This window comes from Heptranchias perlo, chromosome 1, assembly GCF_035084215.1.
Source record: "Heptranchias perlo isolate sHepPer1 chromosome 1, sHepPer1.hap1, whole genome shotgun sequence".
NCBI classification, from domain to species: Eukaryota; Metazoa; Chordata; class Chondrichthyes; order Hexanchiformes; family Hexanchidae; genus Heptranchias; species Heptranchias perlo.
Window position 1 is genome coordinate 195,236,984 of NC_090325.1, and position 19,504 is coordinate 195,256,487.

At 51.0% G+C, this 19,504-nt stretch overlaps 1 protein-coding gene across 1 annotated transcript in view; it reads right to left on the reverse strand.

The window, feature by feature from the left end:
- rchy1 (ring finger and CHY zinc finger domain containing 1) overlaps window positions 1-17,810 on the reverse strand; it is a 35,701-nt gene extending 17,891 nt beyond the window's left edge. The window contains exons 1-4 of the mRNA XM_067994537.1: window positions 17,699-17,810; window positions 5,379-5,498; window positions 3,580-3,695; window positions 747-825 (exon numbers count right to left, since the gene is read on the reverse strand). Of these exons, the coding sequence (XP_067850638.1) occupies window positions 747-825; window positions 3,580-3,695; window positions 5,379-5,498; window positions 17,699-17,779 (396 nt within the window). The 5' untranslated portion in view covers window positions 17,780-17,810. The remainder of the gene's footprint in view (window positions 1-746; window positions 826-3,579; window positions 3,696-5,378; window positions 5,499-17,698) is intronic.
- Window positions 17,811-19,504: the final 1,694 nt, after the last annotated feature.

Genomic DNA, 19,504 nt, shown 5'->3' on the forward strand with positions numbered 1-19,504 from the left:
GGGCCAATCGAGTGTGCACATTATTCAATCAGTATGTCATTTTAGTTTTTTTTTTGGTTCAGCATTTAAATAAGAATTAAGGAGATGGAAGCCTCAGCTGCTGATCCACATCATGGATACGGTTAGAGCAATTATGAGATTAAAAAGATTTGTAGTGAGTTTTAGTGCAGATGAGGTGGCCAGTTTGTTTTTAGTGTAAACGGGTGCTGCCCCAAAAATCCACATCCAGAAAATCTGCTGCCAGGATCCGTCCAGTGTTTTACATAGAAATTACATAGAAATTACAGCACAGAAACAGGCCATTCGGCCCAACTGGTCCGAGCTGGTGTTTATGCTCCACACGAGCCTTCTCCCACCTTACTTCATCTCACCCTATCAGCATATCCTTCTATCCTTTACTCCCTTGTGTACTTATCTAGCTTCCCCTTAAGTGTGACTGTCGGCTATTACAGCAATTTGAGATTTGATTTCAACCAAATTATATCTATCTGATCTAAGACTTGATTTTTCTTCCAACTTTCAGCTTTTGATGCTCGAGCCTATGCTGCTTCCTTTGGGCAGGAGTGCGTGGGGTCTGTGTCGCAGGCTTCTGCTCAGCCATCAAAGTTGCTAATGCGAGTGGCCAAGATTCCAGCAGAATGACGTGGATTCGGTCTTTTTCTCTCCACCCACCTCCAAAAGATAAAGATAGGTAAGCTACTCATTACTATGCCCTGATGCACCAGTAAACAGCATGTCTAACTTACCTTATGGTTTCCACGGAGATGAGTAGCTAGACACAGGTTACATTTCACACAGTGGAAAAATTTATCTTCTGGTCCAATCCTGTTAGGAAGATTACAAAAGTACATAATCAAACAGAATTAATTTAATATAACAAAGTCCTGATTAGCTTACCACCACTGGTAAGCCACCCCTCCTTCCAAAATAATGTTTGTCCCATTGCAATGGCCCCTTTATAGCACCAAAATGTGATGGAACTGTACTTGTCAGTCTCATGACAGATTAGCATATCTGCATCTTCACTACTGCAAACAGGACCAAACAACCTTAGTGAAAAATCAAGTTGACATTATTTTCTCCAGGCTTCGAAGAATTGAAGACATAGAAAATCCAGTCTAGCTTAAAATGTCCTGGGGATCCTTCAAAGGCTTTTATAGCCCATTTAAACTGCCATGTGTTGCACTCTATAACATGTTTGAAACATATCAAGTATACTTGATTTGGATAAATACTTGAAGGGAAAACATTTTTACAAGGCTATGGGGAAAGAGCAAGGGAACAGGACTAATTGGATAGCTCTTTCAAACAGCCGGCATAGGCACGATGGGCCGAATGGCCTCCTCCTGTGCTGTACCTACAATGATACTGTATATCTTTTCATAATCTTAAAGACCTCTATCAGGTCGCCCCTCAGCCTTTCTTTCTCTAGAGAAAATTTCTACGTAATTCTATATTCCAGCAAAATAGCTGTCCCCTTCAGCAGCTGATCTGTGTTATTTTCTAGGTTTACTGGCTCACATTGCTATTAACACGTTAGACTCGAATTTCTGGAGCAAAACCAGACGGAGACGGAACTGCTGACCAAGTTAAAGTTTATTAGAAAGCTTTGTGCACAAAGGGAGAGTGGTAAGCTTCCTCAAGCTCGCACCTAACTCTCAAAGGAACATCAGCACTACAAGCATGTTTATACCTTTCAATAAGCAACACCCACCTGCTGTGAAAGGTGGGGGTACATGTTTACATGGTATAGTCTACCACTCACTTGTCAGGGGCTACCTTGGGTCGTCCCATGACATTAAACATCTCACATTCCTGAGGAGGACCCTTATCAGTAAACACATAAGTCCCAGACATTAAGACTGCACGGAGGGTCTTCATAAAGTCCTGATCAACTCATCCCTCACTCCCTTTTGTGCTGGGGTGACCTTGGAGATATCCACCGCTCCTCCCTTAATCATCCGAAATAAGCTGGTTCGGATAAACAATGTCAGCCTCGGCCTATGGTAAACATTCCTTAATGTGTTCTGGAGATAAGCGAGGTGGCGGCCATAAATCCAACAAACCTGCCTTTGGTCAGCTTTTACACACATCTGCTCTCATGCTGTACTGCTGCAATACTTGATCGTTCCACCACATGCTGATATCAACAGCAGTCAAACACAGTAGCACTACACAGATCCTGAACCCAAAGATGGAGGTTTCTGATCTCAACCCAGTGCTATTCTCAACACCTCCATTTGAACTTGTCCAGTACTAACATCCAGGTAACAAATATATTTTAAACACTGCTGCCCATCTATCACAGGCATCAGCCAATACAACATTTACAAACTAACATAACATGAGAAATAGGAGCAGGGTTAGGCCATATGGCCCCTCGAGCCTGCTCTGCTGGCTAATGGCTGATCTTCTACCTCAACTCCACTTTCCTGCCCTATCCCCATAGCCCTTAATTCCCTTAGTGTCCAAAGCTAATTCATAAGAAACTGGAAAGCATAGATTGAGGAAAGGCTAGTTCCCTCCCACCACAGACTAAATACAATTTACTCCATTATGGACTCTATCTAACATACATAATGTAAGCTCTGGAATTCCCTGCGTAAACCTCTCTGCCTTTTTCCTTCCTTAAGAAGCTCCTTAAAACCTAGCTCTTTGACCAAACTTTTCGTCACCTGTCCTAATATCTCATGTGGCTCAGTGTCAAATTTTGTTTGATAATCGCTCCTGTGAAGCGCCTTGGGACATTTTACTACGTTAAAGGTGCTGTATAAATGCAAGTTGTTGTTATTGAGCAAAGTGGTACATAAATACTCCCTGATCCCCACAGTTAAACTCCAGATTATTTATCCAACCTCACACCTCCACTCTTACCCCAGCCCATTGCCTTGCACAGGTTGCACACCCCCTGGTCACAACACCACAGGGACCAATGTGTCCCAGATAGTATTTCGCCATCTCAGTATACATTACCTCCTGTAACCTCCAAACACATCCCCAAGGAGATGCTTACCACTTCTTCGTGAAGAGGTTAATCAGCTAACATTCCCTCAACTATAATCATAGAATCATACAGCACAGAAGGTGGCTATTCGGCCCATTGTGCCTGCGTCAGCTCTTTGAAAGAGCTACCCAATTAGTCCCACTCTCCTGCTCTTTTCCCCATAGCCCTGCAATTTTTTCCCCCTTCAAATATTTATCCAAATCCCTTTCGAAAGTTATTATTGAATCTGCTTCCACCACCCTTTCAGGCAGTGCATTACAGATCATCATAACACGCTGCGTAAAATAAAATTCTCCTCATCTCCCCTCTGATTGTTTTGATAATCTCCATCAATTTTCCCTGTTGAAATAACTGAGCAAAAATACAATATGTGATCTGTTCTCAAACAGATTGCGTTGCTGATTAGTTTCGGCAGCAGGATAGTTCAAGAGCTCAAAAGGATTATCAACACATTTGCTACTCTTAACTCTCGCTGGGATAGTATTAAATCAAGACAACTTCAATGAGTATTCAAGTTAGTTAAAATGCAAAACGTACTAAAACTAAATACTACAGAGGGCTCTTTTAACGCTCACCTACAAATTCCACACGGCGAGCAGTGGTACTGTTTCTTGTCTACGTCAAATAGATGACATGTGTCACAGTAATATTCTCCAAACACAGTTTCACAGCTTTCACAGGTCCTTTGCACCTGCAGAGAAAAGCGTCAAAATATTGAAGACAGTTTTTGATTTTTATACTGCACGTACAAGACAACAATGCAGTGTGGCATAATTAGCATAAAATAGAAGTGTCAAATTATGAAAAAAATAAGTTATTGCACAAATAGATGAAAATGTTGCTGATGGAAAAAGAAATCTCCAGTCTCATTTTTACTGTGCTATTCGGTAACAATGTGAAAACAACGAATTCATGTGACACGCATGCACTTACGCACGCATACGAATGTATGCACACAGATGCATGCATGCACACACATACGTACATACACGCACAGACGCATTTTTAAAAATCTGAATGTTAAGTAACCTAGTGTGGTTGCTAAGCTATATTGGCAGTTGTGATATGGATGGTTTCTTTTGTGTGATGAGCTAAAACGCAAATCCAAAGTTTGGACTAATCATAAAATTATATTTTTAACGTGTGTTATATGTTGAAATGATGAAAATGTCTATTTTGAGCATTCTAATATTCATCCTTCTAATAAATTCCTTCGATAAATCAAGAGGAAATGCCAATGCAATGAAGATTTAAAAAACAATTGTTTTTTTCCATCTGTATATAGTATTGCTAGTTTTTGCAGGACACTTAAAAGGACAAAACCAAACTGAAAATAACAGATTAAATTAATCTCATGGTAGTGTTCACTAACAGATCTAAACCTAATATCCCCGCTCATTAGAGTTTATCCCATTGATTTGTGCTAAAAGAACAGGAACTATTTTTAGTAAGCTGCACCCACTTCAAATGATGTATGCTTTCTACCAAACCGGAAGCTAAGAAAACTATTCAAAAGCAATTACAGAAGAAAATGTTCTTTATTCAACATTATAGCCACGAACATCACTAAGTCATTCATTCATATTTAAATTAAAGATAGAAATTTTGCAGGACACGATGAACATGTGGTGCAGGACCTAAGCACTTACATCCTCAGGCACTTCACAGAATTCCTGCTGCCAGAATAGAATTATTCCAATGCTCTTCTTGCTTGCCTCCACGCTCTATAAACTCTTAACTTGTCCAAAATGCAGCTGTCCATATCCTGTCCCATACTAAGCCCAATCTGCCCATCACTCTCATCCTCACCGGCCTACACTGACCCCCAACATTCTAGTCCTCAATCCCTCCAATTGCCTCGTTCTACTCTGCCACTGCAACCTCCTACCGACTTACTTTCCCTCCTGCGGGCTTCATTCAGTCTTTCAACTAACCTCCTGTGCAATCTCCCTCCCTTTGCCCCACCGTTGACAGCCCTGCTTTCTGGCGCTCCCTCCTTAAAACCATTCTGCCTCACTTTTTTCTCATCTTTCAAAATCATATTTAAAATCCATTTTTTTTTTCACCCAAGCCTTCAACCATCCCTCCTAAAACACTCCCTTTCTCGGCATTTCCAAGGCTCTTATTGCTACTCTGTAAAATGCTTTGGGGATGTTTGTGTACATTATTAATGGTGCTTCATAAAATGCAAATGTTTGTAGAATGGCTAATAGCAGCACACTCTCTAATTACACAAAAGTGATATTAAAGCACTACAGTTCACTCCACTGGAGAGATGATCATTACCCCACACACACGCTGGGCACCCGTTACGTACATGTTTAGGTGTGTAAATTGTATGTGTTCTGGAACAGATGGCTTAGTATTTCCCTACCTGCTGGACTGTCTCACATTTTGCACACTGAACTTGTGTGACCTTGAAGCGATCCAGCTGATGATTTTCTTTGTCATCATGGCACAGTCGACAGATGTAAAATTTCCCACAGCATGGTGCCTGAAAAGTCAAAAACTACTTTCAAAAAATGCCCTTCTCACTCCCCATGCAAGATTTTCTCTATTTGACACATATACTGGTGGATTGTCCACAGCACAACCCATGGAAAGTTAGAAAGTGCGTTGTTTTAGAAGGACAGGAACATCATACTGTAAAATAGAATGTGTGTCCCTTTAAGGCTAGAATATGTAATTGCCTCACACTACTGAAGTGAATGGTGGGTTCAGTTAGAGGCCAAGTTGCAGATCAGAACCCTGGCTTTGTTTGATTGGAAAAAAAAAGAACTTACATTTATATAACAGCTTTCATGACCTCATGATGTCCCAAAGCGCTTTACAGCCAATGAAGTACTTTTTGAAGTGTAGTCACTGTTGTAATGTAGGAAACGCGGCAGCCAATTTGTGCACAGCAAGATCCCATAATCAGCAATGAGATAATGATCAGATCGTCTGTTTTAGTGATGTTGGTTGAGGGATAAATATTCGCCCAGATCACCAGGGAGAACTCCCCAGGTCCTCATCGAAAAGTGCCGTGGGATCTTTTACGTTCACCTGAGGGCAGATTGATGAGGCCAATAAGAATTTGTAGATATGGTAGAACTGGTATGTTCTTGGAGATGAGCGCTGATATACACAACATTTTAAGATTTTTTTTAATCTTTAAGAAAGAGCTAAGTGCAGGAGGTGGGAAAGAGGGGAGGGAGGGGACCAGAGGAAGGGGAAAGGGCTAACAAATTTGTCTTGAAATGAATTAGATGGGAGATCTTCATAGGTGATGTATAGCTGGTGAGAAACAAGCAGGCAATCAATATGTATGCGCATGAACAACCAAAGGTGACATGAGGAAAACCTTTTTTACACAGCGAGTGGTTCACAGCGAGTGGTTAGGATCTGGAATGCACTGCCTGAGGGGTTGGTGGAGGCAGATTCGATCATGGCTTTCAAAAGGGAATTGGATAAGCACTTGAAAGGAAAAAATTTGCAGGGCTATGGGGATAGGGTGGGGGAGTGGGTCTAGCTGGATTGTTCTTGCATAGAGCCGGCACAGGCTCGATGGGCCGAATGGCCTCCTTCCGTTCTGTAATTTTCTATGATTACACAATAGATTCTGGTGGTTAACATTTAAGTATTCCTAATACAGGCATATAGTGTTGTCAATTTGAGAGACAGATTAAAAATTCATGAGATGTCCATGCATACTGTTCAACTCATTAGCCTTTGATGTGCTTGCATAATTTGTTGGATTTGGAAAAGCAAATTTTTTTTGTGATGAAACCATTAAACTTGTGCCTCTATTAAAACATTAGAGCTAGGCAGTGGGCTGTCTCTAAATTGTAATTAAATCATGCCTGGTGAAAGGCATTTTAAGGCCAAACAGATTAAATAAAACAACAAATAAAATCCAAAATAAAAAAAATTTGAAAGTTTAAAATAAACCTGAACAATGACGTGCAGGGAAACCAAGATGGCAGAAATGAGAACGTTCGCAGATTTGTTCCACAACACACCCAGTGGCCAAATTGTTCAAAAGCTGTGGCAAGTTCACATTGGCAAAACCTATCATAAATGTGGAAATAGGAATTTAGAATCTCAGAATCATACAGCGCAGGAGGCGGCCATTCGGCCCATCGTGCCTGTGCCGGCTCTTTGAAAGAGCTATCCAATTAGTCCCACTCCCCTGCTCTTTTCCCATAGCCCTGCAAATTTTTCCTTTTCAAATATATATCCAATTCCCTTTGGAAAGTTACGAATGAATCCACTTCCACCACCCTTTCAGGCAGTGCGTTACAGATCATAACAACTCGCCACGTTAAAGGAAAATTCTCATCTCTCCCCTGGTTCTTTTGCCAATTGTCTTAAATCTGTGTCTTCTGGTTACCGACCCTCCTGCCACTGGAAACAGTTTCTCCCCATCCACCCTATCAAAACCCCACACGATTTTGAATGCCTCTACTAAATCTCCCCTTAGCTTTCTCCAGTCTAAGGAGAACTATCCCAGCTTCACCATTCTCTTCAGGTAAGTGAAGTCCCTCATCCCTGGTACCATTCTAGTAAACCGCTTCAGCACCCTCTCCAAGGCCTCGACATCCTTCCTATAATGTGGTGCCCTGAATTGAACACAAATACTCCAGCTGAGGCCTGACCAGTGATTTATTAAGGTTTGGCATAACTTCCTTGCTTTTTTGTACTCTGTGCCTCTATTTATAAGTCCAGGATCCCGCAAGTTTTTTTTTTAAAAACAGCCTTATCGACGCCCTGCCACCTTCAAAGATTTGTGTCCATACACCCCCAGATCTCTCTGTTCCTGCACCCCCTTTAAATTTATAATGGAAAAGGGTGAGACGCAATGTGTGAAAAAAGTGTGACACAGAAATTCAAGTTGTGCAGACAGGAAGCGTGCACAGGTGTATCATATATTGAGATATATATAGATATATAACAAACTAATCAAGGCACAATACGAGCACAACCAGAAGCAATTGTAACAAGGACAGATATCTCATTTGATCACAATGATCACTGAGAGCACAAAAAGACTTCGAGAAATTGTACTTAAGTACCATAAATCTCATTCAGGAAACAACCATTAAAAGAGCCAGACTGGGTCTAAGTCCCACAGACCTTTTATAGTGTTAGTAACGTCTTGCTAACGTGACAACATGTCAACATGTTCTAGTTATCTTTAATTTATACGCAGCACGTAGCCCATTAACTCACCTTGCAAATTATGTAATTCTCTTTAATGTGCCTGCGCGACATTATCTATTCATTGTCCTTTTCCCAGTTTGTACCTCACTATCTTTTCTTTTTCCTGATACCCTCTCTATTAGCCTTTGTATTCAGTTCGTCTCCCGATCATCTCCTGACAGTCTGGCTCTTTGCCTCGAACATACCATGTCGATTCTCAAAGATTGCTCGTGAAAGTAGCGTCTGTTCATTAGGCACTAATGCTGTCCTGGATGTTACCTCCTAGAGCCAACAACAACTTGCATTTATATAGCGTCTTTAACGTAGTAAAACGTCCCAAGGCGCTTCACAGGAGCGATTATCAAACAAAATTTGATACCAAGCTACATAAGAAGATATTAGGACAGGTGACAAAAAGCTTGGTCAAAGAGATAGGTTTTAAGGAGCATCTTAAAGGAGGAGAGAAAGGCGGAGAGGTTTAGGGAGAGAATTCCAGAGCTTAGGGCCTAGGCAGCTGAAGGCACAGCCGCCAATGGTGGAGCGATGAAAATCGGGGATGCTCAAGAGGCCAGAATTGGAGAAGCGCAGAGATCTCGGAAGGTTGCAGGGCTGGAGGAGGAAACAGAGATAGGGTGGGGCGAGACCATGGGGGGATTTAAAAACAAGGGTGAGAATTTTAAAATCGAGGTATTCCTGGACTGGGAGCCACTGTAGGTCAGCGAGCACAGGGGTGATGGGTGAACAGGACTTGGTGCGAGTTAGGATACAGGCAGCAGAGTTTTACATGAGTTCAAGTTTATGGAGGGTAGAAGATGGGAGGCCAGCCGGGAGAGCATTGGAATAGTCGAGTCTTCGAACCTGCTTATATTGCAGATTCTTAGTTTTAATGTATTAGTATTAGAAATGCTTACTAGTTATTAGAATTATTAGGGTCTTCTCCACCTGACCTACCTCTGTCTACAAGAAACAGAATGGGGCATTTTTTTAAAAATTGGTCTACCCATGTACAATCACATAAGCACGAAATGGTTCAGATCGCACATGCGTGAAAATGACCCTCTAGCTCCGTTAGAAATGCATGAACTAGTACACTCGAGCATGCAGTCTGTTTTAATGCATCCGGTTTTTGGTGACAGATATTACTGGCTAGCTGCCACTGAAGTCAGTGATTCAGGTGGGTGATCGCCCTGCATTCATTTAGTGTACCACAGTAAAGGAGGGGAGGGACATGGAGAGAAACAAACATTACTTAGCAATCCACACCTGCAGAGTTTTAAATCTCCACTTCATTGGATAGCTTCTAACAGTTTAAAAAAACACAAATGTAAGGGAAACCATTTGGAGTAAACTACCCAAAGGTTAATGTTTATTGAGGATGTAACTAGAGGGGTAGATAAAGGGGAACCAGTGGTTGTAGTATATTTGGATTTCCAAAAGGCATTTGATAAAGTGCCACACAAAAGGTTGTTATGCAAAATAAGGGCTCATGGGGTTGGGGGTAATATATTAGCATGGATAGAGGATTGGTTAACAGAAAACAGAGAGTAGGGTTATTCTCAGGTTGGCAGGCTGTAACTAGTGGGGTACCACAAGGATCAGTGCTTGGGCCTCAGCTATTTACAATCTATATTAATGACTTAGATGAAGGGACCGAGTGTAATGTATCCAAGTTTGCTGACGATACAAAGCTAGGTGGGAAAGTAAGCTCTGAGGACGACACAAAGTCTACAAAGGGATATAGACAGGTTAAGTGCATGGACAAGAAGGTGGCAGACAGAGTATAATGAGGAGAAATGTGAGGTTATTCACTTTGGTAGGAAGAATAAAAAAAAGACTTTTTTAAAATGGTAAGAAACTATTAAATGTTGGTGTTGAGAGAGATTTGGGTATCCTCGTACAAGAAACACAAAGTTAACATGCAGGTTCATCAAGCAATTATGAAGGTAAATGGCATGTTGGCCTTTACTGCAAGGGGGTTGGAGTACAAGAGCAAGGAAGTCTTGCTGCAACTGTACAGGGCTTTGGTGAAACCACACCTGGAGTACTGGGTACAGTTTTGGTCTCGTTATCTAACGAAAGATATACTTGCCTTGGAGGCACTGCAATGAAGGTTCACTAGATTGATTCCTGGGATGAGAGGGTTATCCTATGAGGAGAGATAATGTAGAATAGACCTATACTCTCTGGAGTTTAGAAGAATGAGAGGTGATCTTATTGAAACATACAAGATTCTGAGGAGGCTTGACAGGGTAGATACTGAGAGGCCGTTTCCCCTGGCTGGAGAGTCTAGAACTAGGGGTCGTAGTCTCAGGATAAGGGGTCAGCCATTCAGGACTGAGATGAAGAGAAATTTCTTCATTCAGAGGGTTGTGAATCTTTGGAATTCTCTACCCAAAGGGCCGTGGATGCTGAGTCATTGAGTATATTCATGGCTGAGATCGATAGATTTTTGGACTCTGGGGGAATGAAGGGATATGGGGATCGGGCGGGAAAGTGGATTTGAGGTCGAACATCAGTCATGATCTTATTGAATGACGAAGCAGGCTCGAGGGGCCGTATGGCCAACTCCTGCTCCTATTTCTTATGTTCTTAAAAGTACATTGATGCCTATTCCAATGGTTTCTCAGCAAGAGAGCTTCAATTTGAAACCTAGAGCTTGCAAGAAAAGTTATTAGCTACGCAGCGACTTTCACATACAGTGAAGAACCTGGTTTAAGGTAACCAAGGAAGAAAAAGCATACTGGAGTTACTCACAGGAGACAAATCATTTTACTTTTCAACACACTAAAGCTAGGAAATAGCTTGTCCCACAGTCAGTTGGCAATTCTCCATCTAGCACCCAGCTGTGGCATAATTTTGGTGTGCTGGTGTGCTAGTAGATGAATATCAATTGTAGGATATAGGGCAATTTACTCCTTTCTGGTTTTACTCAGTGAGAGCATAATGATTTTTCTCTTGACCTCACTTGATGGGATGTTTGCAACTTTACTCAAAGTTGCTGAGAAAGTCTCTCACCACCTCTCGCTTTTTCAGGATTTCCCAAATTTTGTGGGACTGTTCCCTTCTGTAGACACTTCAGTTTAGTACATTGCGAGGGAGAGGGAGCCTTAACATTTCCAATAAAGCCATTTCATCTGCTGCTTGGTTGCTCAATGCCTGTCTATTTCTCACTTAAGGGATAGAGCAGAATTTCCCATTACTTTTGACATATTACAATACAGAGCTGAATAACTGAAGGATTGAGGGCTTTTTTATATGGTCTCGGAGTTAGCTAAAAATTGCCCAATTGGGATTTGGGGCAGGTGACATTGCTAGCCAGAATTAGCTACGAGAATTTAACAGACGTGTAATAATTTTTGAGACTGTTGAAGGGGTTGCATGTATTAATAGTTCAATTCACAATCTTGCGATAAGATAAACCACATTCTATTCCATTACGTGGTTTAATCTATAATTCACGTCACTAAACTCAGTAGGCAACAGTTGCCAACGCGACTTTAATCTTATATGTGAACATGTGATGAGGTGAATTTAAAAGCCCTCCTGGCCAAAGTATTCCTCTAAACAAAGCACGAGTTCTTCACCATATACTAACCATGTAGGTTTAGCACCGCACACCAAGGGAGCGTCAGAAGGCTCAAGAATGGGGAGATGTGAGGCAAAGGGGTAAGGCACTAAGAGCTAACAAACTGAAGGGTAAGTACCCTTTACGGCCTCCGGCACCGAGACAAAGGGAAGAGGTGGTAAACACATACTAGGCTGCACGTTACAGGGGACACTTTTTCCCAATGTCATGTCATGAAGCTCTAGCAGCTCTGATCTTCCCCAAAGTACTCATGTGTGCAGTGAGTGGACGTTTGTGCCCAGACTAGTGACAACTCCTGCTGGTGGGACACGCTGCTTCTGAAACACAAACTCCACCCCACGCCCCCTTCACACACCCACCCAAGGTGGTCACTCATTCTGTGGTACAATCCCACAGATTCTCACACCTAACCCATTTGTGTGAGCAGACCATGGGAGGGAAGAGCCCAATCCTGTTCTCATCTGTAGTCAATACACAAGCATTTTCCAGTCAGACTCACTGAAGTGTCTGCAATTCTTTTGCAATTTGGCAGTCTACAAAGGGCACCCAATATTGTGACATGACCCTTTTTATTCCTTAGCTTAATCGACAGAGACCCTGGGCAGAACTTTCAGAGGACACACACCAGCAACAGCAGAATATCATGAGTGTTTCTGGGGACAGGAGAAGGGGGAAGGGGTTGGGAGAAGGGGGAAGGGAGAAGGGAGAAGGGGGAAGGGGGAAGGGGGAAGGGGGAAGGGGAGTCTCCTGACCTTTTTGCTGAGGCGTCCACAAACATTTAGCGCGAATGCTGAGGAGGATATGTGACTTTCCCGATGACTGGGGGGGGGTGGGGGGGTGAGGGGGTGAGGGGGGGGGGTGAGGTGAGTGGGGGTGGTGGGGGTGAGTGGGGGTGGTGGGGGGGGGGGGGTGAGTGGGGGTGAGGGGGGGGGGTGAGGGAGTGAAGGGGGAAACGGGGGGGGGGGGGGGGGGAGTGAAGGGGGAAACGGGGGGGGGGGGGGGGGGGGGGGGAGTCTCCTGACCTTTTTGCTGAGGCGTCCACAAACATTTAGCGCGAATGCTGAGGAGGATATGTGACTTTCCCGATGACTGGGGGGGGGGGGGTGAGGGGGTGAGGGGGGTGTGGTGGGGGGGGGGGGGGTGAGGGGGGGGGGGTGAGGGGGGGGGGGGGGAGTGAAGGGGGGAGTGAAGGGGGAAACGGGGGGGGGGGGGGGGGGGGGAGAGTGAAGGGGGAAACGGGGGAGGGAGTGAAGGGGGAAACGGGGGGGGGAGTGAAGGGGGAAACGGGGGGGGGAGTGAAGGGGGAAACGGGGGGGGGGAGTGAAGGGGGAAACGGGGGGGGGAGTGAAGGGGGAAACGGGGGGGGGAGTGAAGGGGGAAACGGGGGGGGGAGTGAAGGGGGAAACGGGGGGGGGAGTGAAGGGGGAAACGGGGGGGGGAGTGAAGGGGGAAACGGGGGGGGGAGTGAAGGGGGAAACGGGGGGGGGAGTGAAGGGGGAAACGGGGGGGGGGAGTGAAGGGGGAAACGGGGGGGGGGGGAGTGAAGGGGGAAACGGGGGGGGGGGGGAGTGAAGGGGGAAACGGGGGGGGGGGGGGGAGTGAAGGGGGAAACGGGGGGGGGGGGGGGAGTGAAGGGGGAAACGGGGGGGGGGGGGGAGTGAAGGGGGAAACGGGGGGGGGGAGTGAAGGGGGAAACGGGGGGGGGAGTGAAGGGGGAAACGGGGGGGGGAGTGAAGGGGGAAACGGGGGGGGGGAGTGAAGGGGGAAACGGGGGGGGGAGTGAAGGGGGAAACGGGGGGGGGAGTGAAGGGGAAACGGGGGGGGAGTGAAGGGGGAAACGGGGGGGGGGGGGAGTGAAGGGGGAACGGGGGGGGGGGAGTGAAGGGGGAAACGGGGGGGGGGGAGTGAAGGGGGAAACGGGGGGGGGAGTGAAGGGGGAAACGGGGGGGGAGTGAAGGGGGAAACGGGGGGGGAGTGAAGGGGGAAACGGGGGGGGAGTGAAGGGGGAAACGGGGGGGGGGAGTGAAGGGGGAAACGGGGGGGGGGAGTGAAGGGGGAAACGGGGGGGGGGGGAGTGAAGGGGGAAACGGGGGGGGGAGTGAAGGGGGAAACGGGGGGGGGGGAGTGAAGGGGGAAACGGGGGGGGGGGGAGTGAAGGGGGAAACGGGGGGGGGGGGAGTGAAGGGGGAAACGGGGGGGGGAGTGAAGGGGGAAACGGGGGGGGGAGTGAAGGGGGAAACGGGGGGGGGAGTGAAGGGGGAAACGGGGGGGGGAGTGAAGGGGGAAACGGGGGGGGGGAGTGAAGGGGGAAACGGGGGGGGGAGTGAAGGGGGAAACGGGGGGGGGAGTGAAGGGGGAAACGGGGGGGGGAGTGAAGGGGGAAACGGGGGGGGGAGTGAAGGGGGAAACGGGGGGGGGAGTGAAGGGGGAAACGGGGGGGGGAGTGAAGGGGGAAACGGGGGGGGGAGTGAAGGGGGAAACGGGGGGGGGGAGTGAAGGGGGAAACGGGGGGGGGAGTGAAGGGGGAAACGGGGGGGGGAGTGAAGGGGGAAACGGGGGGGGGGGAGTGAAGGGGGAAACGGGGGGGGGGGGAGTGAAGGGGGAAACGGGGGGGGGGGAGTGAAGGGGGAAACGGGGGGGGGAGTGAAGGGGGAAACGGGGGGGGGAGTGAAGGGGGAAACGGGGGGGGGAGTGAAGGGGGAAACGGGGGGGGGGGAGTGAAGGGGGAAACGGGGGGGGGGGGGGAGTGAAGGGGGAAACGGGGGGGGGAGTGAAGGGGGAAATGGGGGGGGGGGGGGGGGAGTGAAGGGGGAAACGGGGGGGGGGAGTGAAGGGGGAAACGGGGGGGGGGGGGAGTGAAGGGGGAAATGGGGGGGGGGGGGAGTGAAGGGGGAAATGGGGGGGGGGGGGAGTGAAGGGGGAAACGGGGGGGGGGGGAGTGAAGGGGGAAACGGGGGGGGGGGGGGGAGTGAAGGGGGAAACGGGGGGGGGGGGGGGGGAGTGAAGGGGGAGACGGGGGGGGTGAAACGGGGGGGGGGGTGAAACGGGGGGGGGGGTGAAACGGGGGGGGGGGTGAAACGGGGGGGGGGGGTGGAGTGAAGGGGGAGACGGGGGGGGAGTGAAGGGGGAAACGGGGGGGGGGAGTGAAGGGGGAAACGGGGGGGGAGTGAAGGGGGAAACGGGGGGGGAGTGAAGGGGGAAACGGGGGGGGAGTGAAGGGGGAAACGGGGGGGGAGTGAAGGGGGAAACGGGGGGGGAGTGAAGGGGGAAACGGGGGGGGAGTGAAGGGGGAAACGGGGGGGGAGTGAAGGGGGAAACGGGGGGGGAGTGAAGGGGGAAACGGGGGGGGAGTGAAGGGGGAAACGGGGGGGGAGTGAAGGGGGAAACGGGGGGGGGGAGTGAAGGGGGAAACGGGGGGGGGGAGTGAAGGGGGAAACGGGGGGGGGAGTGAAGGGGGAAACGGGGGGGGGAGTGAAGGGGGAAACGGGGGGGGGAGTGAAGGGGGAAACGGGGGGGGGAGTGAAGGGGGAAACGGGGGGGGGAGTGAAGGGGGAAACGGGGGGGGGAGTGAAGGGGGAAACGGGGGGGGGGGGGGGGGGGAGTGAAGGGGGAAACGGGGGGGGGGGGGGAGTGAAGGGGGAAACGGGGGGGGGGGGGAGTGAAGGGGGAAACGGGGGGGGGGGGGGGAGTGAAGGGGGAAACGGGGGGGAGTGAAGGGGGAAACGGGGGGGAGTGAAGGGGGAAACGGGGGGGGGGGGAGTGAAGGGGGAAACGGGGGGGGGGGGGGGGAGTGAAGGGGGAAACGGGGGGGGGGGGAGTGAAGGGGGAAACGGGGGGGGGGGAGTGAAGGGGGAAACGGGGGGGGGGGGGAGTGAAGGGGGAAACGGGGGGGGGGGGAGTGAAGGGGGAAACGGGGGGGGGGGGGAGTGAAGGGGGAAACGGGGGGGGGGGGGAGTGAAGGGGGAAACGGGGGGGGGGGGGGGGGAGTGAAGGGGGAAACGGGGGGGGGGGGGAGTGAAGGGGGAAACGGGGGGGGGGGGGGAGTGAAGGGGGAAACGGGGGGAGGGGGGAGTGAAGGGGGAAACGGGGGGGGGGAGTGAAGGGGGAAACGGGGGGGGGGGAGTGAAGGGGGAAACGGGGGGGGGGGGGAAGTGAAGGGGGAAACGGGGGGGGGGGGGGGGAGTGAAGGGGGAAACGGGGGGGGGGGGGGAGTGAAGGGGGAAACGGGGGGGGGGGGGAGTGAAGGGGGAAACGGGGGGGGGGGGGGAGTGAAGGGGGAAACGGGGGGGGGGGGGGAGTGAAGGGGGAAACGGGGGGGGGGGAGTGAAGGGGGAAACGGGGGGGGGGGGAGTGAAGGGGGAAACGGGGGGGGGGGGGGGGGGAGTGAAGGGGGAAACGGGGGGGAGTGAAGGGGGAAACGGGGGGGAGTGAAGGGGGAAACGGGGGGGAGTGAAGGGGGAAACGGGGGGGAGTGAAGGGGGAAACGGGGGGGAGTGAAGGGGGAAACGGGGGGGGGGGGGGGGGGAGTGAAGGGGGGGGGGGAGTGAAGGGGGAGACGGGGGGGAGTGAAGGGGGAGACGGGGGGGAGTGAAGGGGGAGACGGGGGGGAGTGAAGGGGGAGACGGGGGGGAGTGAAGGGGGAGACGGGGGGGAGTGAAGGGGGAGACGGGGGGGAGTGAAGGGGGAGACGGGGGGGAGTGAAGGGGGAGACGGGGGGGAGTGAAGGGGGAGACGGGGGGGAGTGAAGGGGGAAACGGGGGGGGGGGGAGTGAAGGGGGAAACGGGGGGGGGGGGAGTGAAGGGGGAAACGGGGGGGGGGGGGAGTGAAGGGGGAAACGGGGGGGGGGGGGGGAGTGAAGGGGGAAACGGGGGGGGGAGTGAAGGGGGAAACGGGGGGGGGGAGTGAAGGGGGAAACGGGGGGGGGAGTGAAGGGGGAAACGGGGGGGGGGAGTGAAGGGGGAAACGGGGGGGGGGAGTGAAGGGGGAAACGGGGGGGGGGAGTGAAGGGGGAAACGGGGGGGGGGGGGAGTGAAGGGGGAAACGGGGGGGGGGGGGAGTGAAGGGGGAAACGGGGGGGGGGGGAGTGAAGGGGGAAACGGGGGGGGGGGAGTGAAGGGGGAAACGGGGGGGGGGGAGTGAAGGGGGAAACGGGGGGGGGGAGTGAAGGGGGAAACGGGGGGGGGAGTGAAGGGGGAAACGGGGGGGGGAGTGAAGGGGGAAACGGGGGGGGGAGTGAAGGGGGAAACGGGGGGGGGAGTGAAGGGGGAAACGGGGGGGGGGGGAGTGAAGGGGGAAACGGGGGGGGGAGTGAAGGGGGAAACGGGGGGGGGGAGTGAAGGGGGAAACGGGGGGGGGAGTGAAGGGGGAAACGGGGGGGGGGGGGAGTGAAGGGGGAAACGGGGGGGGGGGGAGTGAAGGGGGAAACGGGGGGGGGAGTGAAGGGGGAAACGGGGGGGGGAGTGAAGGGGGAAACGGGGGGGGGGGGAGTGAAGGGGGAAACGGGGGGGGGGGGAGTGAAGGGGGAAACGGGGGGGAGTGAAGGGGAAACGGGGGGGGAGTGAAGGGGGAAACGGGGGGGGGAGTGAAGGGGGAAACGGGGGGGGGAGTGAAGGGGGAAACGGGGGGGGGAGTGAAGGGGGAAACGGGGGGGGGGGGGAGTGAAGGGGGAAACGGGGGGGGGGGGGGAGTGAAGGGGGAAACGGGGGGGGGGGGGAGTGAAGGGGGAAACGGGGGGGGGGGGGGGAGTGAAGGGGGAAACGGGGGGGAAGCTGCCGAGTTCCGATCCGGGCCGATTGCTGCCAGTGAGGCCGAGAGGCCCACAGCCCCGGCCGCGCGTTCTCACTCTCCGGACACTGGGCGGGGGACCCAATGCCCGGGGTTTGGGGGTGGGGGGTGGGACACCGATCTCTCTCGCCCCCTTTCTCACCTTGAGCCGACAGGAGCGGGTGTAGTGCGCGCAACCCCAGAGCGCGGGCTCCGGCCCAGCCGCCGCCATCATCATCATCATCTTCCCGTAACCTGGAAACCGGCCGCGCAGACGCAATCCGACCCCCGAGCCGGTATCCCGGGAGAGGACGCACGCGCAGCTCGAACCGACCCGGACCCGGCACCGTGGGGGGGGTGGGGGGGGAAACTGCGCGTGCGCGACCTGTTTTACCGGCCGGTCGCCGGAGCCGCCCTGTGCGCAGGCGCAATGCGACCTTCAAGCGGCGGCCTGGGGATCGCGCAGGCGCAGCGCGGGAGACATGGAACTGGAGGGAGGGAGGGAGAAGATGGTGAATTAAAAGCAACAAATGGTGGAAACACTCAGCGGGTTAGGGGAGCATCTGTGGAGAGAGGGAGGTTGGGTTGACTTTTTCTGGCCACTTTGCAGGAACCTATTTCCCTGAACCCTTTTAGCAGGTGTTGGGGGGCGGTGGATGGATGGGTGGACCAGGGTGTCACGGAGGGAACGGTCCCTTCGGACAGCTCCGGGGGGGGGCGGGGGGGGAATGTGTTTTGGTGGAGGCGTCGCCCCGGGGGGATGACGGAAATGGCGGCGGGCGACTCGCCGAACGCGGAGGCTGGTGGGGCGGAAGGTGACGGGGCGGCGGGGCCCTGTCGTGGCTCTGGGGGAGAGGGGTAAGCCATGAGGGGCAGAAGTGTGGGAAATTGGACAGCACGAGTTGAGGGGCCCGGAGGGGAATCCTCAGCTGAGGAAAAAGGAGGACCTTTTGGAAGCCCTGGTGCGAATGGTGGCATCGTAAGAACAGATCACATGGAATTTACAACACAGATACAGGCCATTCGGCCCAACTGGCCTATGCCGGCGTTTATGCTCCACACGAGCCTCCTCCAAACCTACTTCATCTCATCCTGTCGGCATATCCTCTGCAACAGAGCCAGAGAAGCTGGGAGAAGGGAATGGAGTCCTTACAGGAGGCGGGGTGGAAAGAAGTATAATAAAGGTAGCTGTCGATGGGCTTGTAGTAGATAGATATAGTGCGGACCCAGAATTTGTAACACATTCGTTAACAGATTCTACAATAACAAATTCTTAAAAGGGGGAGAAGGGTGGAAACACTATTTTACAACTCTTAAGTGTCAGAATGCTAATCAAGGAATCATAGAATTTTGCAACACAGAAGACGGCCATTGGTAATCAGAAATAAATGGATACCAAGCTATGGGAGATTTTAGGTGGGGGGGGTGGGGATGACCAAACTCTTGATCAAAGAGGTGGGTTGCACTCATATTTATAAAACTGAGGGTCCCACATGGCTCTTCTACCACTTTATCAAATTGTCTTCCCACTTTCAAAGATTTGTGTATCGAAACCTCTAAGTCTCTCTGCTCCCCTTCTCATTGTAAAATGTTATCATTTGGTGTATATATCGCTTCTCCTTGTGGGATCTTGCTGTGCCATTGTGTTTCCCTGTGTTACAACAGTGACAACACTCCAAAAGTAATTTATTGGCTGTTAATGCACTTTGGGACATCCTGAGATCACAAAATGCACTATTTAAATGCAAGTTCTTCCTTTATTAAAATGCTATTAAGAAACTTGTATCAAAACATTTTACACAAGCATATACTTAGCAAGGTGGAATCAAAAGATTTGTGATCTGTAATTATTAGTTTTGAAAATTATGAGAAATTGTAATGTTATTAATATAAAACACAAAATACAGTACAAGGATGACTGCATTGAGAGTTCTGACTTTTTACCCCTAGAGGGTGCCGGCAGATCATG